This window comes from Sceloporus occidentalis, unplaced genomic scaffold, assembly GCF_023333645.1.
Source record: "Sceloporus occidentalis isolate IW3139 unplaced genomic scaffold, rSceOcc1.0.p SCAF_1, whole genome shotgun sequence".
NCBI lineage: Eukaryota > Metazoa > Chordata > Lepidosauria > Squamata > Phrynosomatidae > Sceloporus > Sceloporus occidentalis.
In genome coordinates, this window is record NW_028316981.1 from 50956291 (window position 1) to 50983970 (window position 27680).

General features: G+C 40.5%; 1 protein-coding gene across 5 annotated transcripts in view; it reads left to right on the forward strand.

Moving 5' to 3' along the window:
* GRIP2 (glutamate receptor interacting protein 2) overlaps positions 1-27680 on the forward strand; it is a 577942-nt gene that overhangs the window by 511134 nt on the left and 39128 nt on the right. For all 5 annotated transcript variants that reach the window (XM_089520933.1, XM_089520954.1, XM_089520964.1 and 2 more), the window contains exons 13-15: positions 13631-13776; positions 16709-16789; positions 25749-25812. In XM_089520933.1, coding sequence (XP_089377059.1) covers positions 13631-13776; positions 16709-16789; positions 25749-25812 — 291 coding nt within the window. The remainder of the gene's footprint in view (positions 1-13630; positions 13777-16708; positions 16790-25748; positions 25813-27680) is intronic.

The window sequence follows — 27680 nt, forward strand, 5'->3', positions numbered from 1 at the left end:
TACATACAATCTTTTTAATTGGACGGTTCCCTGCCCTCAGGCTTACAATCTAAAAAGACACGACACAAAAGGAGAAGGGAGTGGTGGAGGGGAAGGGGATGAGCACCAGCAGTTCCTCTCTACCTCCAAGGCCTGGACCAAGGCAGATGGACTGGAGGGAGGGCTTGGCTTCTTAATGGATGGGTAAACTTCTTCCAGGGAGGCCTGTTGGAGTTAGCCTGCCTCTCTGGTAGGATAATACATATAAAATACATAGCAATACAGGAAATGATTCAATAAAACAGGCAACAAAAGAACATCAAATAGCAAGTGAATTTTAATACTGTCTGTAGGTTGGAAGTCATAACTTTTAAACCTGTTGTCTTAGTTAGGTATGAGTGTATGTAATGTCCAATGTTTAGTAAGTAATCTTATTGTATACTGTATATGTATATGAATTGTATTGTATGTTTTGGTTTTTTGTCTTTTTTTTAAAAAAAAATAAAAAGTTAAAAAAAAGAAAGTGGGGACTGCAGTCAAGAAATCACAAGAAGATTAAGAATGTGGTGGGCAGCTATGAAAGAACTAGAGAAGATCCTGAAGAGCAAAGATGTACAATTGAGTATGAAAGCTAGAATCATACAAGCCATTGTATTCCCCATTATCATGTATGGATATGACAGCTGGACAGTTAAGGAAGTGGATAGGAATAAAATCAATTCATTTGAGATTCCATCTCAACATTAGGAATAACCTCCTGACAGTAAGAGCTGTTCAGCAGTGGCACACACTCCCTTGGAGTGTGGTGGATTCTTCTTTTTGGAGGTCTTTAAGCAGAGGCTGGATGGCCATCTGTTGGGAGTGCTTTGATTCTGTGTTCCTGCATGGCAGGGGGTTGGACTGGATGGCCCTTGTGGTCTCTTCCAACTCTATAATTCTATGATTCTATGAGACGTGGTGCTAGAGAAGACTGCTAAAGATTCTATGGATAGGTCAAGCTAGAAATACCCCTAGAAGCCAAGATGACTAAGCTGAGGCTGCCGTACTTTGGTCACATTATGAGATGGCACAACTCACTGGAAAAAACAATAATGTTAGGAAAGTTAGAGGGAAGTAAAAAGAGAGGAAGGTCATATGCTAGAAGGATGGACTCCATTAAGGAGGTCACAGGTATGAATTTACAAGAACTAAGCAGAGCAGTGGAGGTTAGGGAGTCATGGAGATGTCACATCCACAGGGTCACCATGTGTCAAGACTCAAGAGTGGTTAATAACAACCATGCTCCACATACTATGTGTTACTGTAGTGGAGACACAGTATAAATGAAGCATGGATGACTGTTGCTACTGTTAAGGAGTAGTTTAAAATATTTTTCTGACAATTTTCCTGAATTTTATAGATACGTATCATCTTGGTTGCTTATACTGTTTTACTTTTCTGTTTCACTGTTTGCCATATTAAAAATATTTTTATACAAAGCCAGGAGTGAAGATTGCAAATAGGTAGCTAAGCAGATAGATAAAACTTTACAAGACTCCACACACTTCAAATGCACAGTTTTATTAATGATTTCCCCTCTGTGCAAATTCAAATAAGGTAGAGTAGAGAACTTGTATCAATGGACACTGGCTAATACGAGATTAAAGACAAAATTAAAATTAGATTTAATCCAATTTGTTTTCTTCCTAAATCACCTTTGGAGCTTAGATATATTAGTTAGGTAAATTGTTTAAATACCTCTCTCAGGGATATTTAATTTCATATGTCCATATTTTGCAGTCCAAACAGCCTAACTAGAATTTCTTTTCTGGATTACAACTCCCAAAATTCTCCCAGACATCATGGGATTTTGGAGATGAACAGGAAAAAAAGGTAACACACCCTTCCAAATTCTCTGTGCTTCCCTGTCCCTCTGACAGTCTCTGTGGATCTATTTCTCTCACCATATTCCCTGACAAATAAATTGGTGAGAAAGCTCTGTATTAAGGCACACAGACATATGCTCTTAAAAAACCTGTTTTGCTGTTGCACTCATCTGCCTCTAAAAGCCAAAATCTACAAAGGCCAGTTTTCTGTCTTCACCTTTGCTTCACATGGCAAACTTGATTGTGGTCTCCAGTTCAGCACCATTACACACACAAGCACTGGGTGCATTGGTGCCTGTGGAGACAAATCTGTTGACCCAGTTTTATTCACATGTGTGGAGAGCGTGTTCCAGCAGTCGCTATTCATGCATGGTCAGTGTGAGGAGAGGAAAATCTTTATAAACAGCACCATTTCAACAGAGGGAGGAGGAAGACAAGAGCCTGCTTCATCAGCAGTCTTTTGCTAAATGAGAAAAGTATATGTTTTCTTTCAGGGTGTCCCAAATGCAGTTCCATTTTAAATTATTCTGAGCTACTCAAACTATGAATATTGTATATTCTGTTATTATTATTTTTCCTTCTAACAAAGCAAAGCAGACATAGTGTTATGCAGAGATCACCAGTGCATAATGCACAAAGCTTTTATTTGCAGTTTCTTCCTGTACTTCTGCATGTCATAAACGTGTTGTACTTGCCATGGTGAACCTATCACAGGTTTTTCTAGAGTCGAGAGGGTGTGACTCGGCCAAGATCACCCAACAGGTTTCCATGGCCAAGTGTGGAATAAAACCATGATCTCCAGAGTCCTAGTCCTATGCTCAAACCACTACACCAGAAATGCTTTATACAATATGAGTAGCTAATCAAGTGTTTTCTGATACTGTGAATTCAAGACAGAGCACCTGTACTACTGATGGCAATGGTGGGGATTTAATCTATGCTGGGTTTATGACATACATTAAATCTCTACCACTGCCATCAGTAGCAAACCTGCTCTGTGTTGAATTCATAGTATCTGAAAGCACTTGATTTGTTACCCACATTTTATAAAGCATTTCTCCAAATTCCCCTGGGAGATTCTATCCCATTTTTGTTTGTTTGTTTGTTTGTTTTGTTTTGCTTTTAAAGAACAAATATTTTAGGCTAGGCAAGCAACTACTCCCCTTTCTATGAAGCAGCAAGTGCTTTTTGGTTTAAACTCTGGCCATTATATGATACACTATTCATGGCAAAGCTAAAAAAAAGCAGTCCTGAAACAGAATCGAGATTGAGTCTTTGTGTTGCCCAACACAAATACCCAGAGCACACAAATGAAGGTCAGCTGTGTTTTCATGTCCCAGGGTAAACAATCCTGCTCATTCCTGATACTGTACATGTGTTTCTGTATCAGAACGCTAGTTCTTAATTCTCTCCTCTCCAATATTAAAGGGGACACCAGAAGGTGTCTTACAAGACCATCCAGGAGTCCCCAAATGCCAACTGTATTTGGTTCTTCAGTACAGTCAGAGCTATAGTCTTCTTTGAGGCACACTGAACTTCAGAGGTGCTCTGAGAACTTCTGGATTGCAGCATTAAGATGTGTGATGGCCCTTCCACCTCTTCAGCTTCAGTCTCAAGATGAGAGCTGTGGCTCATCTGTTTCATGCAGTGATTCTGAGATGCTTGGAATTCCTCCAAAGCACAGGGCACACAGATGAGCCCCACTCATTCTCTTGAGCTGTGGAAAGGGACAAGATGTCATCCTGGCATTCATATAGACCTTCTGAAGCACTTGGAGCATCTCCAAAGTTCAGTTCAGTGCAGACAATCCCCTGATTCCTTCCCTTGCTCTGAACTTTCCAGAGAGAAGAGGAATACTCTCTGTGGCAAATAAAATTATGGACAGTCTGTTTAAGACAGCAGGGGCCCTCCCACATTATGCAGTTGTGACATAGGCTGCATCCTATGGAATCCTGGGATTGGCAATTGGGGGGGGCATTTGGAATTCTTAGCCAAGAGCTCCCCTAGTGCCACACCAAACTACAAATCCCAGGATTCCATAGAATACAACCATGATATCTAATGTGGAATAATTGCAGTATACTTGTGTAGTGTGGAAGTGCCCCATGTATTCAACATTAAGTCAGAGCTCCTCTTCAGTCAGCCCTCTTGCCCACCTGAATAGGGCTCCGGAGTTCACTTGACCACATTGGCCACAGTCTAATAACAATTTGACACAAGGAGAGATTTTGGAAGTTTTCTTAAAGCCAACAGGCCTTTGCTTTTTCTGGCACTTCTTATGGGACTGAATGGCTACATTGAATGTAGCTAAGCAGTTGCTGCAGGAACCCTATACTGGAGGGAAATTATTTTATGCTATCTGAAGACAAAAAAAAATGTTGCTGAGATGTTCTGTGAGATTTCATCCCCTCTAGTCACTAAGCAAAACTATCCAGTTTTACTAGTCCAAAACCCAAAATTTCCTCTAGCTCTCTAAAATATAGGGACTGCCCAGTTTCCTCCTGTTCTCCAATAGTAAATGAGCTATTTGACATCTGTTCCCTGCTCTCCAACCTTGAAAGAAGGAGAGGGCCCCCACTTTTGATTCTGATTTACTGTCCACTGATTAAAACGTTAGTTTAAAAAGTGAAAGAAAACAATATATATACATACATATTTATTGTATATATATATTGTAAAGAGTATTTTAATAATAATAAAAAAAGAGAAAGAAAACAAAAGAAAAGAAATGGGCAGTTTTGTACCACTTGATCATATGCATCTTGATTCATCAAGACATGTCCTGGAAAAGGAAGACATCTAGTCACCTTGACTGTGTTCCATGGGGGAAGATGCTAATTTTATTCACTGCAGCATTGTAGTTGTTGTAAACCACCTTCAAGTCAACCTTGATTCATGGTGACCCTGTGGATGAGACATCTCCAAAACCCCATATCCTCCACTGCTCTCCTTAGGCCCTGCAAATTCAGTCCATCCATCGAGCATGTAGCCTTCCTCTCTTTGTACTTCCTTCTAGGTCTAGTGTATGTGAGGAGTGCAGACAGCACCAGGTAACACCCTAAGCTGGGGTGACACCACTGCTCCCCAAACTTCTGCTTTTAGGCTGTGGCATTCAAGCACATTCCTTTAAAACACTGATGAGATGGTATGCGTGGGGTGAGGCTCAGTGGGAGGAGAAAGGAAAGGCCCCAGGTTCCTTTTAAATTTGAATTTTAAATTTTTAATTTTTTAAAATATGTTTTAATTAAAATTTTATTCTTTTAAATTTTTATTTTAAAAAAATCACATTTTACCAAATTTTTCACTTTAACTATATGAAGCTGTGTGTATGTAAATACATTTAAGCAGTGCATATGATATTGTCACTTACAGGTATAGTTTTAACTTTGCTGTTTCTTTATGTCACAACAATTACCAATACATTCAGTGATATATAGGAATTATGATTTATGAGTAACATTAGTACAAAAAACAATCCTAAGGATGGGAGGGTCACACCATGCATTACTGCACGAGGTGACATAAACCCTCGTGACACAACTGCTTCCTTCCACCTTTCCTAGCATTATTGTTTTTTCCAATTATTCACGCCTTCTCATGACATGGCCAAAGTGCAACAGCCTCAGTTTAATCATCTTGGCTTCCAGGAAAACATCAGGCTCAATCTGTTCTGGAACCCATTTGTTTGTCTTTTTGGCTGTTCATGGCTCAGGACTCTTCTCCAGCACTGCATCTCAAATTAATTAATTTTCCTCTCATCTTCCTTTTTAACTGTCCAGCTCTTGTATCCATAAATGGGAATGGGGAATACAGTGGCATATATGATTCTAACTTTCTTCTTTAGTTGTATATGTTTGCCCAGGAAAGTGCATATACAGCTTAGTGTTGCAGTCCTAACCATAATTATCTGAAAATGAACTACACCTGATCAACAGCTCCCAGCATCACCCAGCCACTATGCTCTTTGACCATGCTGGCTGGAGAATTCTGGGTGTTGTAGTCCTTTTCCAAGCTGACTGTGCCCAAACATATGAGACTTCTTTTGAGTAAACTCAATCAGTCCTATCCATTGTTCCAAACCAGATGATGAAACAACTATAAAACTTGCCTTGACAAGTATTTGAATTTTCTTTAACAACTGTGCCATTATTTTTCCCCTCCCACAGTCAACTGTGATGTGTGTGTGTTTGTATATTTTCTTTGAACTGTCCAACTTGGGAAAGGTAAATAAGCCAATTGTTAATAATGGAGAGAAAAGAACCAACCAACATAGTAGAATGATCTGGAATATGGCGAATGAGTGGCCTCTGATGCTCAATATTAACATTTCCAAAGTATTCAAAGATATAGCCATGTTAGTCTGTAGAATCAGTACGTGGAGAAATCTTGTAGCACCTTTGAGAGTAACTGGAAGAAAGAAATTGGCAGCATGAGCTTACGTAGACTTCAGCCTACTTCCTCAGATGCATTTGGCGGAGTGGAAGCCAGGCACAGACATATATATGCCATTGGTATCTGAGGATGTCAATTCAAATTACAAATCCTTTGTGTATGAAAATGAAGTTGCAGGTCCAGTTTTAACTATGGTTGTTAGTGCACAAAGGCATAGGAAACTGTTCTTTCTGCATGGAGATGAACTGGCAGAACTAGTTTTGCAATGGGACTAGCCTATGGTGAAAGGAACAGATGAATTGTAAGATGCATTGTAAGCATTCCTCAAACTATAGCACCCATCATATCAAGTGAAAAAACAAATAAACAAGGCAAGATGTGGAGGTGCTACAAGATCTCTCCATTTACTGATTTCCAAAGTATGAATGAGATTATGGAAACCTACAGCTCTTCAAGGGACCATGACTGACAGGTTGATTCCTCCTTGTTGGGGTGTTAAAATGATCTACCCCAGGTGTCAATTACACTAGACAGACTACTGGCCAATGGGGCTAAAAATATAGTGGAAATATGCCCTGTGACACCCCCCCCCCCAAATATAGTGGAAATGTGCCCAGTGACCCCCTAGAGGACATTTTGGGATTAAACAATGTTTCTGGAAAAATACAAAAATTGATATACAGTCACCCCCTTTTTTTGTGGGGGATTCATTCTGGACCCCCTTGCGAAAATAGAGTTTCACATATATTCAAGCCCCATTGGCTTGAACATAGGCACATGGGGTGCCCCCATTCATTCTCCCTCTGTTTGTCCCTCATGCATAAGCAAGGGACGCGAGTCCAAAGACTGTGAAAATGGAGGGAAGAGTGTATTTTTTTTACCCCTGGGGGCCCCCAAACGTAGTGAAATGTCCTCCAAATCTCCTTGGTGGTATTTCGGAGGCATTGTAGAGCAAGTTTTTTAAACTGAAAGGAATTGACCCATGGGAAGTCTTGAGGGCCACAGAAGAGGCTGTGGGGTGCATTTTGCCCACCTCTGACCTAGAGCAACCTGAACAGAATAGGAGAAAGGAAAAGTATAATTAATTTTAAAAACTGTGATAGGAATATGATTATCCAGTGAGTATGCTTGTGTGCATACCCCAGACCTCTGGTAGGCCTTGTCTACATGGATGTTTAACCCCAACTCCCCACCAGGCTCTCTGCATCCTGATTACACAACATGGAGTCAAAACCCCGAATTGGGTCCAGAATCTGTCTATGACATCTGTACCCGATTTGGGGCTTCCTGCTCGCATTTTAAAATTTGAGCTTTTGCTGCAGGTTTTCAGTGGGTTTTCAGTGATAATGTGCAGCTGTCTTTTCACTCACAATCACTGTTCATCACCCAGTGCCATCACTGCGAGTGTGAGTTGTTCTGAAGTCAGAACAAGGCAGGCAGCATTCATGGTGTGGCTTGGGCTCTCATTCTGAAATCAGTAGTGACACTGGATGATGAATGGGAACCATATGGGAAGGTGGCCACCCACTATCTCTGGGGAAAGAGAGCAAAGTAATGGGCATATTTGGGGGGAATCCAGGGACAGAATTCTGGCAAGTGTAGATGGCCTTGTACTTGCCCAGCCTAGTAGCACATATAGCAAATGTGCTAGAATCTCATTTAAATGTATGCTGACCTCTTCCCCTTCATCTCTGCATTGAAATGATTTCATAAATGGACTCAGAAAGCAGCACTTAGTTCAGCAAAGAAAGTAATGATATTAAATGAAAGTGAGTCTAAGTAAGTTTTCTGTTTTGTTTTTGTAACATCTTAAGAGTATTATTTTCTTATTTCTTTTGCCACTATGCCCCCCTCCCCCCAAAATTAAGTATGATAGGTCACAATGTAAACTGCCAGAGGTAGGTTGAAGATGATCACAGAGCTAGGAAAGCTGCTGTGGTTGCTGTAACAGCATGACCAGAGAGACCCCAAACAAAAGGCCATTTGATTCCTTTTCCCTTGAGGATATTTCATTTCAGGTCAGTGATTCTCATCAGGCTGTGCTTAGAGAACTAATTTAATGTGCCTTTCTGTTAGCAGAGGGAAGAGACTCAACATTTTGTTTTCACTGACTAGAAATTAATTGTTTCCCATCTGGTGTCCAGTTGGAAAGACCTTGTGACTGGTTCTTCTCAAAAAAGGGGGCATACCTGTGGTTTCTTGCTCCAGTTGGAGGTTGCTTGAAACTGTCCAAACTTACAAGTGAGACCTAATCTGGGTGACATGTGCAGCTACATATTTCCCTCCCCAAAATTTTATGGGTTTGTTACTTTAGGTGAAAAGCTGCTCCCGTGACTATGAGTCCAAATACATGAATGGCCAGAGAAGAACTGCTGAAACATTTTCTTGTTTATCATTTTGCCATCCAATCACAGCTGTTTTTTTATTCATAATGGGAAAGTATAGTTCATGGGAGAAAAGGGGCTTAGACAGTAGAGGTAAATAGTCTTGAGCAGTCAAAGGGAAAAATGAAAAGAACTAAGAAGCCAGATGTTCCAGCAAATCATGGTGGGGGGAGATGCAGCTGCATGTCATTTGCAGAGAAATGTACTATTTGTATAGTTTTAAAAATGAGATATATACACAGTTTTCATGTTTGCAGCTGGAGTGATATAGCCAGAGGCCTCAGATATCCCTCTTGTTCATTTACATAAGAACTCAAAGCATCTGGGAAAGGGCTTGTGGGAAGAGAATGCGGGACGAAGCTGTTGCCAGCAGGACTCTTCTTGTCTATCTGTTGCCTGCTCTGCTTGCCCCACTGAAATAAGTCAAGTTGTAGACAGACGTGTCCTGTCCCATTCACATTATCTAGTGGTGGGATCTTTACCATTATCTATTATTCCTATTCCATTATCAAGTAGAACATAAAGCAGTGGAAGCTGGTGGCTTCCATGGCAGGAATGCAGGGAGTCTACCCTGGAATCTTATTCCCAAAACATGTTCAGCACTTTGGATAGCTTTTTAAAATGCTGGAATACAATCCAGAAGAGATTCACCACACTCTAGACATGGCAGCCACCAGTCACCATGAAATAAGTGATCAGAATGGAGATCATATGAAGGTTAAGTTGCAAATGACAGGATGAGAATCTCTCATGCTGTGAATCTGTACCAGATCTTACATTAAGGGTGGTTTGCTGGACTGATAAGAGATTTCCATGTGTTGAAGGGTCTGATGTCCGAGACCAAGGGTTTAGTACAGCGATGTTCAAACTCTGGCCCTCCAGGTGTTTTGGACTTCAGCGCCCAGCATCCCAGACTATTGGCCAAGGTGGCTGAGGCTTCTAGGAGCTGAAGTCCCAAAACACCTGGAGGGCCAGAGTTTGGACATCGCTGGTTTAGTACAATTATCCTTGCAATGATAGTTTAATGGGATGAGTAACCACTGCTATCCATAACCCAAAGGGTAATGCTACTGCTAACCCTCAATGAATTTAAATTCTGATGCATTCTCACTAGCATCAGAAATAGTCCACCTTAATTCAAGGTGGTTTTTTTTTTCTTTTTTAAGCCTGGTACATGAAGGCTAAAGAAAAATTAAAATTGGACAGACTGATCTGCTGTGTTTTACAATTTTGCAATATTTCTTGGACTTATGCTTTCAGATTGACACTGTACTTATGGCAAGCATTTTATGCATATTCATCATTTACATTAATTTTGCTGAAGTAGATATCACAGGGGAAGAGAAGGAATAGGACTCATCTCACATTTCTTGGGCCATGGAAAAGTATTTTGTGGGAGCCTTTCGCTTTCCATGAGTTTAACAACAGAATAGACAGAGACCATGTAAGTCTAAGCCAGAAAGAAAAATGGGTTGTGAGTTCTTACACCATGTCTCTGTATGTTGATTTTTTAAAAGATGTAGTTACTAATAGTATCCTGCAGCCATGTATTTATTTAGAGAGAAATCATACAAACCTGCAATATATTAGAATGAAACATCTTGTTAGCTCAGTTCAATTTATTCATAAGAAAAAATGCTTTTGACTCAACATTTTAAAACTTTCTAATGTGTATACCGTTTCACTTTCATTTTTCTGGGCAGAGCCATATAATGTACCAGCTTTCTTCCTCCTGATCAGTGATCCAAAGATGGTTAGACAATATTGCCTCAAAGCTGCACTGAGTGGTTATAAAAAGAGCAGTTAATACAGTGGCTACTTCCCACTCCAGTAGGGATACTTCAGAAACTACTCAAATTGACTGAAAAGCAGCTCCTGCAATTTTTCAAATACCTCCCCAGCTATTCAAAATAATAACTAGGAAGAAATTTACAAAAGAGAAGAAGGTTAGGTGCTGCCCCTCTACTGATGAATACATAGGATCCTCGGTCTGTGTGGAGTAATTTCCTTGCAGTATGCCATTGATACGTGATAGAATGGGATAGACAGACAACATGTGAGCCTTATGCAGCACTTGACTTTTTCACCACACAAATCACATTTTCTCACTCAAACAAACTGCAAGGTGCATACTATGCTTTAGATGAGAACTGCAGGCTGAGAAGCCTCCAGGAAGCATGGTTCACCTCTAAAACAGGATGTATATCCATTGCCTATCTTGCTTTGATTTGGAAAATGACCAGAAGTGTTTCTTTCCAACATCTGGTTGCCACCTTTCCCCTGAATGTCAGTGGCCCACAATAGGCCAACAGGAGATTTTGTGGGATTGAAATTACTTCCAGAATCCACCAAAATTGCCTGTTGGTTTCTGAAAGAGGATTCACAAGCCAATAACAATGCAAGCCTGAAACAGTTTGAGACCAGCTTATACAAAGGATTCCTATTGTTCCCATGATTCCAAAGAAACTGAAGTCTACTTACAGATAGTCTTCCTCATTTGTTCACATTCCCTTTGGAGTACTATCAGGTGTTGGGGCCACTTGCTTTAGTAAGCAAAACCCACAGCTACATTCCGAAAATGCTTTGTGGGTCCAGAAGTGGCACCTAATAGTGTTTTCTTGGTCCAAGAGCAGAACCTTTGAAGTTTTGATGGCTATCAGTACATAAATTGAGGGGTTCAGCTGAAACAGCCAAGGGAGAAAGGCCTTTGGTGCACTGGCAACTTTCTTATAACAGACAAATAAACAAGGAAATTTACAACCACAGCACTTTTCTCCAAGTTAATTGGCAACCCTAACAACCACTTTCTGTTTAGCCCTTATTGTCCCTCAGCTGATTTGCTGGCAGAATGATAATAGTTTCTGCAGAAAATGTTGTATTTTGTGTATTTGTTACAATGTCCATACAGTGTAAGGGCGTCTTTGAGGAAAGACATGTAAGAAATAAGTTACTGTATTTCTTGCCGTATTGAGTCTTCAAAATCCTTAACTAGCAGACCAAATGTTAGATATATGCAACTCCTTTACATATAAAATAAAGACCAAAATCCAATTGAACTCTCCTCACTCAGCCTGCTTACAGCCTAGAAGTGTAACTTATTGGGATGGAAAAGCTCACTTCCCCACCATCCCATGTTTGTTTTTCCTTCATTTTGATTCCCTCTTTCACACACACACACACCCTCCATGCCCCTACTATCACAGCTGTATCAACCATTCCTCTCCTGCTAGATTGTCCAGAATATATCTTCACTGCATCCAGCTCTACCCCTTAGACTCTGTTTGGACTATGAGAATGCACCCATTCATGGAAACATACCCTTAGCCTCGTTGGTTGTATTGGTAGGATCGCCACCTGAAATTTGGCTCCTCTTTGCTTTCCATCTGGCCTTTTACCCCACCCCTTACTTGGGCTTCTGTTGTAACTGTGCACCTTACAAGGCAGTTCTAGTTGCAATGTCAAGGTTATATTGGGAGCATGGCTTGCAAGAATATTGGCTTTGAAGCACTGTTAAGCAGCACTCTCATGTGTAACTGGCTTCAAGAAGGGAAATAGACTCAGTGTGAATCCAGACTCAGTGTGAATCCAGAGAAAACGGAAGTACTGGTGATAGGTTCTCCTGGTCCAGGTAAGAAAGTTTTTCCACCTGTCCTGAATGGGGTCACGCTCCCTGTGAAGGACTCGGTTCGCAGTTTGGGGGTGCTCCTTGACTCGTCGCTCCACCTTACATCTCAGGTGGATGCGACGGTTAGGAGCACCTGTTATCAGCTTTGGCTGATACGCCAACTGCGACCCTTCTTGGACCGGGGGGGACCTTGAAACCGTTGTACATGCTCTGGTAACCTCTCAACTAGATTTCTGTAATGCGCTTTACATGGGGCAACCCTTGTACCAATCTCGGAAGCTTCAGTTAGTGCAGAATATGGCAGCAAGGCTGGTCACTGGTTGTTCCAGGGCCAGCCATATAACACCTGTTCTGAAGATCTCCATTGGCTGCCTATTCGCTTCCGGGCCGAATACAAGGTGTTGGTTATCACCTATAAAGCCCTATATGGCTTGGGCCCAGGGTACTTGGAGGACCGCCTCTCCCCATATAGTCCGCCCCGCACTCTTAGATCAGGAGAAAGACATCTGTTGATGGTTCCAGATGTCCGCTACGCTGTCACGAGGAGGGCTTATTCTGTCTCAGCCCCGAGACTCTGGAACGCACTCCCTAATGAGCTCCGCATGTCCACTTCCCTTGATGTTTTCAAGAAAAACTTGAAGACTTACCTTTTTCGTCAGGCATTCCCCCCATGAACGTTGGTGTTATTTTTCTCCCCCTGAATGTGACGTTTTTTTTCCATCCTGTCAGCCTTGTAACTGTACTGTTGTTTTTATCTTGCTATTTTATTGTATATTGTGTTTTTAAATTGTTTTTATTATGCTGTAAACCGCTATGATCCATGGAATAGCGGTATATAAATAAATTTTATTATTATTATTATTAAATTGTAAGAGATAAATGATTATCCAATTGGCTGAGCCACTGAACTCATCCCACTGAGTTGAATCTAGTGATATTACCTCTATACTAATCAGAGAAGTTCATAGATACAGTATCATTGGTCACGACATCAGTAGGTTCAGGCACATTTCATGAGAATGTTTAGCATTTAATATGTTTTTCAGCCAAGAGCAAATTTCAGTTTTATACATCTCCCATTGATCTTAATCACAATGGAGCTTTCTGTGGGTGGCAGAAATATATTTTCTTGAGAGTGGAATTTTCTATTCCCTGTTTCCAATTTTCTATGGAGTTGTTTCTGGTTTTCAGAACAGATCTGAAACTTCCATAGGGTACATTAAGATGGGGGTAGACAAATACCTCTGTTAATATTGAGCTGTATACTCTTAACCTCTGTTTCCCATTGCTTCTCTGGATGACCTCTTTGAAAAATGAACTTCTTTGTCTGTGCACATCTCACTTTCCTGACCTGTTCCATCCACTTCCACTACTCTGGACTGCAGGTGCGGGCTTTTACAAGTTGGAGACAGAGTACTTTCTATCAACAGCATTGCAACAGAGGATGGGACCATGGAAGAAGCCAACCAGCTCTTGAGGGATGCAGCCCTTACTAACAAGGTTGTGCTGGAGATTGAATTTGATGTGGCAGGTATGGAAATGATTATTTTGAAATAATCTCAAACTCCACTTTTTGCCTCTTTAAGGATTTCATTTTCTTTAAAATAAACCCCTTAATTCTGTGAATTTAAGGCAATTCGTAGCAGCTGGTGACAATTGAGCTGGATCTGAAACTTTAGACCAGGAACAAGAAGCGTTGATTTCAGTTGTTTCTGGGTAACTGGATCTACAAACTACATTCAGAGACTTTTCATCATCACTTCCTTGTACACTTTAGAACCATCTAGTAAAAGCCCCAAACATGCCACCAGCAGTGGGGCAGCTCTCATGCAACTACATTGAAGGGTATAGGCTAGTAGTATTTGCTTTGTCCTTGTAAATTTCCAGAGTCCCTGTATTATCAGATGAAAGACTGAGGGAAAAACTTTAATCTAAGAGTATTGATAACTAAAAAGAGATTATATGCTAGATAGTACAAGCCAGCTCTTCTGTGCTTTTACGGAAGGCTTCTGGTTCAGTGTTTGGAGTTCTGAGTCAGAGTAGCACTGGAACGTGGCAGTGAGAACTGTTTTGATGTACTGTACTTTTTTCTATCATAGCAATGCAGGATTTTGTTTGCTTGTTTGTTTCTTATTTTTTCACTGTAGCTTTTCTCCCAAAAGCCCATGATGACATATGTGGTATTTCTTCCTCACATCTCCCATTTTATCCTCATTGTGAGGTGAATTAGGGTGTGAGATGGAGATGGGCCATTGGGGCTATGAGGATTTCCAGATCTCCCTTTTTCTAGATGACTCGTCAACCTTTGCACTGGGCAATAAAAGAGTGACAGCATTTTTATTATTAATAATAATAAACTCATATATTTCCCGCTTCTCCCAAGGACAACATGCAATATTGAGCAGTTTGATTTGGTAGAGAAGGTATTGGAAATCTACTCATAACCACAAAATGAATGTATCCAGTATAATAAAGCTTTAACTCATTGACACGTCATCTCAACCATCTTACCTGGCACTTGCAGCTTGTCAAACTACTCTTCCATCAGCCACATTCTCTCAATTGTTCACCACTCTCTGCGTGCTGCTATCAACAAATAATGGTCAGAAACCTCATTTTGATGCTGGACAACATGCAAACTTTGCTAGGTTTAGCATCTCAAGCACCTGTTTTTTCTCTCTCTCAGTTTTATTGTTTTTCAAGGTGAAATATCACTTGCCCACAGCAGTTTCTTTCAAAGTTGAAGTAACCTATGGGATTTTTGCTACGAATATTGATATGAAACTATCCCAAGCATTCAAATATGTGCAGCTAATTCAAAGATGTCATATACATACCTTCACTAATGTAGTAAATGGAAATATGTGCAAAACAATGCCAACTATAATTATAAATGTAAATTACAGTCATTAGGCATATCTGACTAATAATAATAATATTTATTTATATCCCGCCTCTCTCTGTATTGGATTGAAGCGGGTAACAACAAAGATAAGAACAATAAAAATAGAACACAACAAACCACAAGTAAAAACATAGCAAAGCATGTAAAATCCAATTCCATATCTCTCTACCACCTTAAATAGCATTAAAAACAACAATTCCCAGCTGGAGAGTAAACATTCCGAGGAGGTCAGTTTGGGAATGCCTGCCAGAAGAGATCTGTTTTTATTGCCTTTTTAAAGGCCTCCAAAGATGTTATATGGCGCATCTCCTCCAGCAGGTCATTCCAGGCTTTGCAATGAAAGTATTTCTACTTTCTTAAAAGGGAATAAATTGGATTAGTTCATTCTTTAGACCAGGGGTAGGCAACCCTTTTGAGCTGGGGGCCGGGTTGCTGTCCCTCAGACAACTGGGGGGGCCGAAGCCAAAAAAATAAAAAATTAAATAATTTTTAAAAAATTAAATAAATAAATAAACCGGGACAAATGTAGGACAAAATTTTCAAATGGAGGGCACTTTTTAAAATAAAAAATGGAGGACACGCGAAAACATTTGCTGATTTTTAAAAAAATGTTAAGATAAATGCATGTTTCTAAGGCTTCTATAGACAATTGCCCCACCATGCCCCTCGCACAAGACGCCAAAGGCCTCGGCGGCAGGACCGGGCTGGTGCTGGTCCCAAGGCCTTGCCGGGCCTACCCCTGCTTTACACTCAGAATACAAGCAACATTTTGACTGCTGAGATTGTTTATTTTAACTCTGGAAGGAAGCATCTTTTTTCAGCCAGGGAGATAACCTCCAATTTGGGAAGAATTTGGGGGGATACTTTCCAACAATGAGTGGAGTTAAGGGCATGGGAGGGAGGGCAGAAACAGGATTGAGAAGTAGAGTTAAGATGGAGCTGGATAGAAGGCTAGGTGTATCTTTTAACAATTTGGAGATTTCCCTATGAAGCTTATAAAGCATATCTGTGCTTGTCAGCTCAGGGAATGACTCAGTACAATAGCTTTCCTGCCTGCAAAGCTCAGCTCAGTTCCATGCAGAGTATTGAAAGCTTAAATGTATTGCTTTCTCCAATTATTGACTGGAAAGAGCAGCAGAAGAGGTTTTGTGTAGGGACCTTCCATGGGCTGCATCTGACTAATAGAGTAATGATTTCCATTCTTGTTTTAATTATAGCTAATTATAATAAATGGGAATTTAGAGGACTGCTAACAGGGACTGCCTGCAACTGTTAATGTTCTGGCAGTCTCCTGTGTGGATTAGCCCTCTTGTGTGGTGACTGGCAGCTACCCCTAGTAGTACACAGTGTTGGCATGGAGGTTTGCATGTGCCAAAGCCAAGAAATGGGAGAGGCTCACAAGACATAATAGCCCTGCCCTCATAATCTTTATGTGAGCATTGGCATGTATGAAATAGCACTTAGCCCTTATGCAGAATACAAGCCAACAAAGCAATAATGTACAACTTTATCCCCTCTCTATGAGTCATGTCACCTAACAGATTGCTTTGTTCTACAGAATCTGTTATTCCCAGCAGTGGTACCTTTCATGTGAAGCTACCCAAGAAAAGAGGAGTGGAGCTTGGGATTACCATCAGCTGTAAGTATTGCTAGGTCTGACCTTTTTCGTTCTTTTCTCTTTTTTTTCCATAATGGAGTAATACTCTAGCAAAATTCTCTACATCTGATCATCACTGACTAATGTAAGATGCACATTCAAATTAAGGAGATCAGAAGTGCACATTCAGTGCTTCCCATTCTTAACAGAGCATGTTAAAGCCAAGCTATTCATTGGTGATGTCAGGTTGAGGAAGACCTTTACTTTTCTTGGCTACAAGCAGTGTTGATTTGTTAAAAAGGATCAAAGAGAGGGACTTCCCAAGATGCTCAAACAATCCCTGTGGAGTTTCAATAGAGGTTGTTTCCAAGCTGGCAACTCAAACTCTGTGTTCCCTCACCCATATTCCCTTTTTGAATGAAATCTCTAAGCACCAGAAGCATTTGTGGAATTGGCTAGAAATTACATCCTGCACCCTGTTGTAAAGCACATTTAAGTCTGAAATACAAGACTTGGGGAGGATTCTTTCTTTGCCAATTTCTGCTATTGTACATAATAATGTACATAAACCTTAGTTTCCATCCTTCCCCCTGCCCACAACCCACATATACACACAGTATTCTCAAACCAGCTCCATATCCAGTATGACACTGTCAGGATCTTTATTTATAAACTGGCTTTTCCATAATGTCAATAAATCCAACGAATTCAGCTATTTTGTATTCAGACTACACTTCTCAACTAATCAAAGTGTGTGTCTTAGTAAGAGTGATATCAGTGATCTCCTAGCTGGTCATTTACTGACCATCTTATTTGGAATTCAAATTCTGGATTGTGTGTACAGAAAAAATACTGAATGGATATATATCACTGTTGTTTGGCTGACTTTAAAACTGAACCACATGTATCTAATTCTTGAGAATATGGACATAACTATTGTAAGCATAGAAGAAGAAATTGTATGAAAGTATAACTACAGAGAATATGCTAAATGTTGATCTGCTTCATGGATACAATGTACTATCAGTGGGATTTCCAACAAAATGTGGCAGCATGGATTATTTCTGCTCAGTATCCCAGTCAGCAAGCTGTGTCCTCCTCCACATTTCTTCGTTGCTTTCTTCCTGCTCTCTATTTTTATGTCATCCAGCAACAATCAATCAGCAATTTATGGTGGCTGAGCACATTGAGTCTCCTTTGGTGTGCTTTTATGTTTTTTCCTCCCTAAGGTCCCCCCCCCCCCCCACACACTCTTCAATATTTACATTTCTACATACTGATACCTCCCTCTCATGTGTGGATGATACTGCTTGGTCTACATAGGGATCATCACTATGGCTGCTGAGGATGCTCTTAGTATATTTGATGGAACAGGTATCTGCAGCTGGGAAAATTATGTATTGTATTTCACAGTGAAGAGAGTCAATAATTATATTTTGAGATAAGGTATGAGTATAGGCACCTTCTCACTTTAGGGAAATGGTAACTGGTTAGACTGACATATGTCTAGATAAAAAAAAGATAATTAAGGCATGTTACAGACCGCCTAAAAGCGGCGGTCTGCCAGCGCTGCTGGTTACTCCGTGAGGGAGCCGCAGCAGCCAAACCGCGCGGCTCTTGCGCAGAGCAAAAAAGAAGCCCCAAAATAGTGCTTATTCCCGCGGCACAGTTATGATGCCACGAGGCGCCAATGGCGCACTCACGATGTCATAAGCGCCGCGTGATGTGTGGACGCTATGCGTCTGGAACGTAATAATGGTGGCACCTGTGTGTATAGGGCGCCGCCATTATTACGCCCCTGTCATGTGCTAGGGGTAAGGCCGGTGTGGACGCTAGGTCCCCGGCCAACCCCTAGCATGTGATGGGGGCGCCTCAAGAGCCCATCTGTAACGGGCCTAAGCTTTTGTTCTTGGAGCTTTTCCAGCAATTGCTTCAGAGGGCTATTTATTCGTTCAGTAATCATTAAAGGTCATAATTCTGTCCAATGGTCATTAAAACTCAACATGTTCACAATAGAAAAAGATTTGAATTTTTCAGAGGGCCACAGTCAATTCATTAGTTCTACTTTTGATGTCATAAAACTTTTATTTGGTAATTTTTAGCTTTTTCTTCATGTGGTCTATTCTACTTCAAGGGTAGATGAGTTAATAGGGATCAACAATCTCTCTGAGTGAGATATAGTTGACAGGCAAGTGCCTAAACAAGGTATATAGATGTATATAAGAGACATGGAACTATGTTTCATCACAGCTCTGCCGAACGTTCCTGCACATGTCAGTCCTGACATGTAACAGTTCCAACTCTCTCTATGTTCTGAAAGGAGATTTGAAGTGGGCTTCCATTTGTGTTCACCTGAATGTGAGACTTCTCTCACACATACAATTGGAAACACAGTTATTTTGTGAACAGAACCAGTTATTTTGTGAACAATTTCATCCACATTCAGATGAAGACAGAAAGAATGTGCCATTCAACCTGGCCAGACTGGGAACTGGAAAGACAGACCCAGGAACTATAGGGGACCAGAGTGAGTGGGCAATACCCTGTGCTTCTTATAAACATGTATACCATGTTCAGCCATAATAACCAAAGTGGGATTCTTTGGTACCCAATTATTTAATGGCACAAAAAAGAAGAAAAAACTTTCCCTAAATAAAACTGCTGAAATGAAGAAGCTTTGTTGTTGTTTTGGCAGGGGGGAATCGGGAGTGTCAAGGGCTGAGAAGATATGTCTTGAACTAGCAACACTGTTTAGAATCTCATACTAATTGGGATTGGAGAGGCTTTCAGCACCTACAAATTGGTACTAGATGAAAAGTAATCTGACTCCTAAACATTTTCTCCATTCAGAAATAAGTGAATGATTTGGTCTGTTCTGTATCTTGACTGAGAATATAAAGATTTGGAGAACAAATAGGTACAGCCTGACATCAATAACCTGCTAGGATAACATTTTAATTTATAATCTGTTTCTTAAATTAATAGAAAGTTATTGTTAACAGTGGGAACACTTTTATACTGTCTGAAATTTTGTCTTGTAACTCAGACTGCTCTTCTGTGCTCCCTGCCACTAGCCTTGGGTTCTTCCTCTCTCTTTTTTTAATCATTCTTTCAGCTGTTATGAGTACTTCTTTTCTAAGATGTGGCTTTATAGCAGTATTACACTCTTTTTAATTACACATTTCCCAAATGTTGCTTTGTCTCAATCAATAGTAGAAGGTGTTTTATAACTGGTGGAATCACTGGTGCGTGTGAGTTATGTGCTTAAACTCCTCTGAGGGGAATAATTTCCCAATCCAAGTCATTATGCATCCTATTAAAAACACAAAACGGACATGTGTTTTGAGACATTTCATCCATCATGCCATAAACCAGAGGTAGCCTGGTTCCTGCAGAGATTGCAGAGCCTCATGTAAATCAGGAACAGTAAATAAGCGCATCAGCCATCTTACGTCTTGCTGTTTTGCTATAACAAGAAACAAAGAACATTTTGAGTTCAGATCCTTTCTTCTTTTAGGTTTCCCAAGAGTTGGTATGCTTGAATAATTTTTAAATGCCATTTGTGTTTAAGCAATGTGATTGGAGCTATGGTGGACAGTACACAAGCATATGATATCCAAAAGACCTGTGAAACCAGTTAGTGCATTTATTTGTAAAGTCAAGCTCTTCCTTATTATCTATTTTAGTAACAGCAAAAGAGGAGTGCCCCTTGGATGTGTGGGTTGGTCTGAGACCTGTTTACATTCTAAAATGGCTATTTATTAATCTGTAGAAATATCATGATTTAAAGAACTTTAATGTAGTTGGTATAGTGCAGTGGTTTGAGTATGGGACTATGATTCTGAAGACCATGGTTCAAATCCCCAGTCAGCAATGGAAACTCACTGAGTTATCTTGAACATGCCACATTCTCCCACCTTCAGAGAAGGCAAAAGCAACCCCCCTCTGAACAAATGTTGTCAAGAAAACCCTGTGCTAGGATCACCTTAGGGTCACCATAAATCAGAAATGGCAATAACAACAATATAGAAATATTCTATTGTGTCTTCAATGGGAGTCAGAAAACAAAAGGTTCCAATAGAATTTGCTTTAATCTGAGAGTTAATCCCATTGAATATTTAGTTACATGTAGAGCAAGCAAAAATCCTATTAGTACGAAGTTGGATTTACTTCATATTGTGGAGAATAGCCTTGTATCATAAATCAAATATAACTCCCTGTGCCCTCTTATTCATTTTTTTCAGATTTTCACACCTGCAAAGAATAATTTTCTTCCTGAATGGATATAAACATATGTGTAAAATGCTACTTTTCTGTAGCTTCCATGGATGAGAAGCCAAGGGTCCCTTTCCACTACATAATTATAGCAAAATGAAATGAAATGAAATTTTATTTATATACCGCCGTTCCAATGATCACGGCGGTTTACAACAAAGTAAAATACATCACAATACAAAATACAACAGCTTAAAAACCCATGTACTATTATACAACTATAAATCCATCCTTATTCAAGCTAGTAATAAGGCAATCAAAATTACAATAAATACATTACAACCCATGTCCCAACCGACCCCTAACAAAAGAAACTAACTACATCCCACCCTCTGTCTCCCTCCCTCTGGAGAGTCCACGACGGCGGGATCAGGCGACAGTCCTTGGCTCTCCGCCCTGATGGTATAGAGGCGTGGACAAAAAGCTCAACAGGGGGTCCGTCCTCCGGAAAAACGCCGCGGCGGCGGCGAAGAGTCCTCTGGGCCGCCCAGCCCAGGTGGAAAGGGGCAGCGGCGGCGTCCTCTTCAGGGGGAGCCGGCGGGCCGGCTTTTGTAGGGGCTGCTCCCACCGGCCCCGCCCCCCAGAAAAACGCCGCGGCGGCGGCGAAGAGTCCTCTGGGCCGCCCAGCCCAGATGGAAAGGGGCGGTGGCGGCGTCCTCTTCAGGGGGAGCCGGCGGGCCAGCTTTTGTAGGGGCCACTCCCACCGGCCCCGGCCCCCAGAAAAACGCCGCGGCGGCGGCGAAGAGTCTTTACTTTAACTGCCATGGCTCCATCCTATGGAAATCTGGGATTTGAAGCCTAGGGAGGGGTACTTATGATTATCTGCCTCAAAGTTCTAGTGCCTCACCAAACTAGAAACCCCAAGATTCCATAAGATGCAACCATAGGAGTTAAAGAATAATCATAATACATCTCTGTAATGCGAAAGGACTCTAAACTATAAACCATCCCATCTATGGTATGGAAGAACACAGCTTCACTCACAGAAGTGATGAATTACACCATTCTCATTCCTGTACTTTGGAGGGTTCTTGCTTCTGCTATTCAGGAAAAACATGTCCTTTGAGGCCAGCGATGCTCCAAGTGCCTGGGTCTGAGGAGTCCTCAAATGCAGCCATTTTATATAGGTTGCTCTAGGAGACTCGGTGTGCAGCTAGAATATGATGTTCAACTACCTATGTGGAGAAAGCAAGCAGTGGCAAGGGGCACAGACTACGAAGGGGCAGACTAACAGTGTGGCAGATGAGAGAGTGAGCAAGTGATAGTGACAGCTGAATAGTAAAGAAAATGGATAGGAAAAGAATCAACTCAAGATGTGATGCTGGAGAAGACAAAAAGAAAAACTAATAGGTACTTGAACAGATCAAAGCAGCAATCCCTCTGGAAGCCAAAATGACAAAACTGAGGCTTTCATATTTTGGCCACAACATCAGGAAGCATGACTCACTAATTCTTGGAAAGGTGGAGGACAGTAAAAGTGAGATAGGCCGCACACCAGATGAATAGACTCAATCAGGGATGTCACCGGACTGGATTTTCAGGACCTAAGCAGAACAGTGGAAGATAGGGGAGCTTGGAGATGTCTCATCTATAGAGCCTCCATGAGTTGGGGCTGACACAATAACAAAAAAGGGAAAGTTAGGATGTGATTGTGTCATATGAGTGGGTTCACAAGGCAAAGAAGGAGAACATTGGATGATGATGTTTATGATTAGAACTGTAATGACCTCCTCGCCCACTTCAGCCAATAGGTGAGCATGATATAAGCCTACGTTACATTGGAGGAAGAATGCCAGCAGTCACAAACAGAGCATAATCCATAGAGCTTTATTCTTTTTTTTTTTTATTCTCCATGTGAATAATTCACTATACTCCTTTCCTAATTCTGTTCTTTGCCTTCTGCCTACAGGGCAGGTTTGGGATGCCCTACACCAATTCTGATGATTGGAAGGTTGGCAGTTCAAGGCCCAGGTGCCACGGGATGGAGTAAGCTCCTGTCACTAGTGCCAGCTTCTGCCAACTTAGCAATTTGAAAGCATGCAAATGCAAATAGATAAATAAGTACCACTTCAGTGGGAAGGTATCAGCGTTATGTGCAGTCATGCTGGCCACATGACAAGTCATCTTTGGACAAAACTGGCTCTTCCGCTTAGTAATGGAGATAAGCACTAGGCATTCATGTCAAGGGGAAACCTTTACCTTTACCTTTAATAACACTGTACAGGAGGCATTCAGGAGGAAGTGAAGTTATGGCATTAAGGAGAAATGAGGAGGGGAAACCATAGTACAACCCACTAGGTTGGAAGTTGCAACCTATGCAACCATTGACTGGAGTTCTGTTTGTTTTTTGTTTTTGTGTTTTACTGGTATCATTATAGTGTTATATAGCTGTTGCACACTTTGTTTACTTGTGATTACTGAGTTGCTTTTAAATAACTACCCTGTCTTCTTAAGAAGATTTTTTTTTCATTTCCAGTTGTTTATCAGGTAAATAATCCTAAAATCTGTACATTCTGGCAAGTTCCCCATGGCTCGTTTGTCCACAGGGATGAGCAAAATGCAGCCTGTATCTAATCCCCTATGTTGTTTTTATGGCCCCCTAAGAGTCCACTTTCTGTAGCAAAAAGAAGCAGTGATTCACCATTGTAAAAAGTCACAGGGGACCCTGTAATATTTAACATCAAAAAGCCCAAAAATACCAAACTTGCAAAATTACTAGAAAGGTAAACTTCAGGCCTCTTCCTCTTGTAGTTGTTTTTGTTATTGTTTTGGTAACCTGTGCTGCCCCTAGAGAGTCCAGAGATAAACAAAATGGCCTTCCCACTCACTGCAATAGCCTATGAGGAATCTTCTGTTATGTCCTTTCCACCAGTATTACTTATTCAAGTAGTCACAACAAAACCTTTGGTAGGGCAGAATGATGATCACCCATAAGCCCCTAATATGAGTGGCAAGGTATTAGTCTGAGCATAGAATGGCTTTGATGCATTGAAAGCAAGGCAAACCATCTACATTTCAAGGTTGTATTAAGTGAAGGCCAGCTGGAAGCAAACTTGAGTGAACAGCAAAGACAGTTGCTTGCCAATGAGAATTTAATTTGGCTAATAAGATCTATTAGGGTTAATTGAATACTAATTGACTACTGAACAGTCCTCCTTCTCCAAATTAGTTTGTATCTTTGGCATTTGGGGAGAAGCATTGCAAAACAGACAGTATCATACTGGACTGATTTTTATTCAGCTTTTCCTAGAGAAAAATAACCCTTTTAAAAAAAATTATTAAGCTTAGGGTATTTTTTTTTTTTTGTAAACCATTCCAATTTTATGTGGCCACTTTAAAGTAAATTGGATTGTTGTTACAGTTTAGTTGAGGTTTGATCTTGAAACTAATTATTAGTATGCAAAACAGCATTCTAAATCTATGTTATTACATCTAAATTAAATATCATTAAGCCTATTTGAAAGGGGTAATTCAAATTGTTATCATAGATAAATCCTCTTTAGAGGCTTCTTATTTTCTCCTATGATGGTATCTTCCTTTGTGTTTTTTTTTTCTCCCCAAGGGTAGTAAATGGGATACCCAATGCAGCGATCATTTCTATAGTTGAAAGAGAGGTGGATGAAAGTGCTGCTTTGAAAAATTGGTTGTGTTTCTGCTCTGCTCTGCTATTGGCAGGCTTCTTAGGAGCAGCTGCCACCTGCCCATCATTTCTAGGTCAACCTCATTATTTTCTCATTTATTACATTTTTCTGATTTTTTTTTCTTTGAGTGACAACTATTGTTGATACTTAACGCACTAAGGCTAATTACTTTATAAGTTGCTGTCCCCTGTGATGTTACCATGGGCTATACCTAGGTCTCAGCTTTTGGTCTTGAAATCTCAGGGTCTCAGATGCTCTTGACTTGATAACCCTGTTTGTTTGTTTGTTTGTTTGTTTGTTTAATATCCTGCCTCCCAGTATGGGACCCAAGCCAGCTCACATCAGATTAAAAGCAAAGTAAAGCTAAAACCTATTTGATACTAAAGTTTCAAAAAAATAAAATTAGCTGTTCTATTAAAAGCACTCTAAATTATGACAATTTAAAACACATTAAAATGTAATGAAAAAAACAAAAGTCTAACACACTCCTTTAGATTATTTAGGATAGTTATAGTGATCATTCTTAAGAACAACAATGAGATTATCAAATGTCTCCCTAATAGAAACTTTCAGTAATTTAGGCTTTGTAAATGCTGGGAAAGGGTCACATCTTTTTGCTAAGAGTCAGCTGTAGGTGATCTAAAGCACACCAGATTTTAACAATCTGTCCTTCCAGGTTCAGTCACCCTGACTCTTCAACCTCAGAAACATCCAATTTCTCTTAGCATGCACCATTCAGTGTAAAATTAAATGGGTTAGGATTAACCACGATTAGGTTTAGTAGATAGCCATATAGGTCTGTCTCAGGGGGGAAAAAAACACATCCCACAACACCTTAAAGACCACAATGTAATGTTCATTTGAAGGTAACAGTTGCACAAATGTGCTCCTGGGTACAATGCCTCCAGTGTCTAGACATGACTATGCCCCATAAATTTTTAAGCTAACCATTCATAGATCTTGTAGACAGGCATAACATTATGCTTCCTGCTTTGTAATGTATATATAGTGCAGTCCTAAAGATGGTCCTATGGAGCGTAGACTCATGGATTGAGTTTTGACTGCACTTCTCTCTCTCAAAACAGCAAGCAGAAAGTCTGGAGAGCCTTTAATTATCTCTGATATCAAGAAGGGGAGTGTAGCACACAGGTGAGTGAAGGGTTTAATTTCCTACTTTCCTACATATTAATCTTCATGTTAAATAAACAAAAATTGACCTGTGGAAATTTTACAACTGCTGTTCATCCCACCCCTTCCATTTTGAAAAAAAATGAAAGTGAGTTGGGTCAACTTAGCTACTCTGTATAGAATTGTCAGGTGTCCCTTTTACAAGATGCATCCCTTGTAAGATGCCAGAACAAGATGCCAAAAATTCCATATTTTGGGGTGTGGAAGTAATTAAAGAAACACACATTCCGTAAATCTAACCAAATTTGAGATCCAAGTTATTTTGAAGTTTAATTATAGTTGTCAAGCATTTTTTTTTATATGACTAGAATGGATATAGGATAGTTGATGCATGGCAAAAGGGGTGTATGTGTGTGGATTTTCATGGAATGCATCATGAACTAACTAGCAGTAGCTTATGTTTGGAAAATGTGGGTAGTATGTTAATTTTACCAGGAATGCATGACTCATCTAACTGAAATCCATACTTTTATTCACTTCTTAGATAGAACATATTCTTGCCAATATAGCGGGCCCTTCTTATATGCAGGGGATCCATTCCGGACCCCCTTGCGTATGGGAAAAACTGCCTAGTCTGGAATCCTACAGATTCCTATGGCGGTGTGCTCCTGTGCACGGTGGTGCATGCACGCCTGCAGCACCTATACCATTTTGTCCGCTGGGGCTTGTTGTCCACATGAGCTCAAGTCCGCGGATGGCAAGCCTGTATATGGTGCAGGTAGATTGTATCCAATTCTTCACTTTGAACCCTGCACATCATGAATTTCAAGTGTCTTTGATTCCTATTTTGACAACCCAAAGCACATATGAAGCTGCCGTATGGTGGGTTAGACCATTGATCTACCTCACCCAGCTTTATTACCAGCAATATATCTTCAAACTGTCAAACAGGAGACTTTCCCAGATCTACCATCTGAATTCTTTTCAGATAGAGATTCTGGGGTAGAATCCAGGTCCATCTGGATGCAAAGTATGTAGTCTATTGCTGAACAACTGCCCTTTCCCAGAAGGCAAGATTGAAAAACTATGCCTCCCAAGAGGCATAGTTCAGATGTTTCAGATGTTTGTATATTCTTCTGTGCACAATATTTATGTAGCAATCTTAGCTTGATTCCTTGAATGGCAAAGTATGCCATGCCTCCTTTGTTGAAGAACATCTCATTGGATCACCATGAGTATTTTGGAAGAATGTGGAATCCTTAAGATTAATTGATTCCAGTACAGTATGCAAAGGGATCTTGTAGCACCTTTGAGACCAAATAAAAGAAGTTGTAGCATAGACTTAGAGCACAAATGGACAAGCCAAATGAAGCAGCGTCAGGGCACTTTGGAGGTGTGCTGTTTAAATGATGTACAGGTCCTAAGAGTGCAGCCTCAATGCAGCTTCTGACCTCATGGGATGTGTGTGTCATTTAAATAACACACCTCCAAAGTGGCCCAGAGCCACTTCATTTGGCCTGTCTGTTTGTGGTCCATGTCTGCTTACTCAGATTCAAGTCTGTGAAAGCTAATGCTACAGCTGATTTCACTGATTCTCAAAGGTGCTACAAGATCCCTTTACATACTGATATTCCAGGCTAACACTGCTATGTCTCTGATTCTAGTACAGGCAGTAATATCATGTGAAAAACAGATCATTGAACTTTAGAATCAGCTGTCATTAGACAACTTCCCTATGTTTGGATCATGTACGACTAGTGTGCAGGGCAGCCAGTACCCAATAATAGCATCTGAGTATGGGGGCAGATTAGAACTTAATTCCTAAAATAGATTGTCAGCATTACTATACTTCCCATGTACTTCTTATTGAGGTCATTATGTAATGTGAA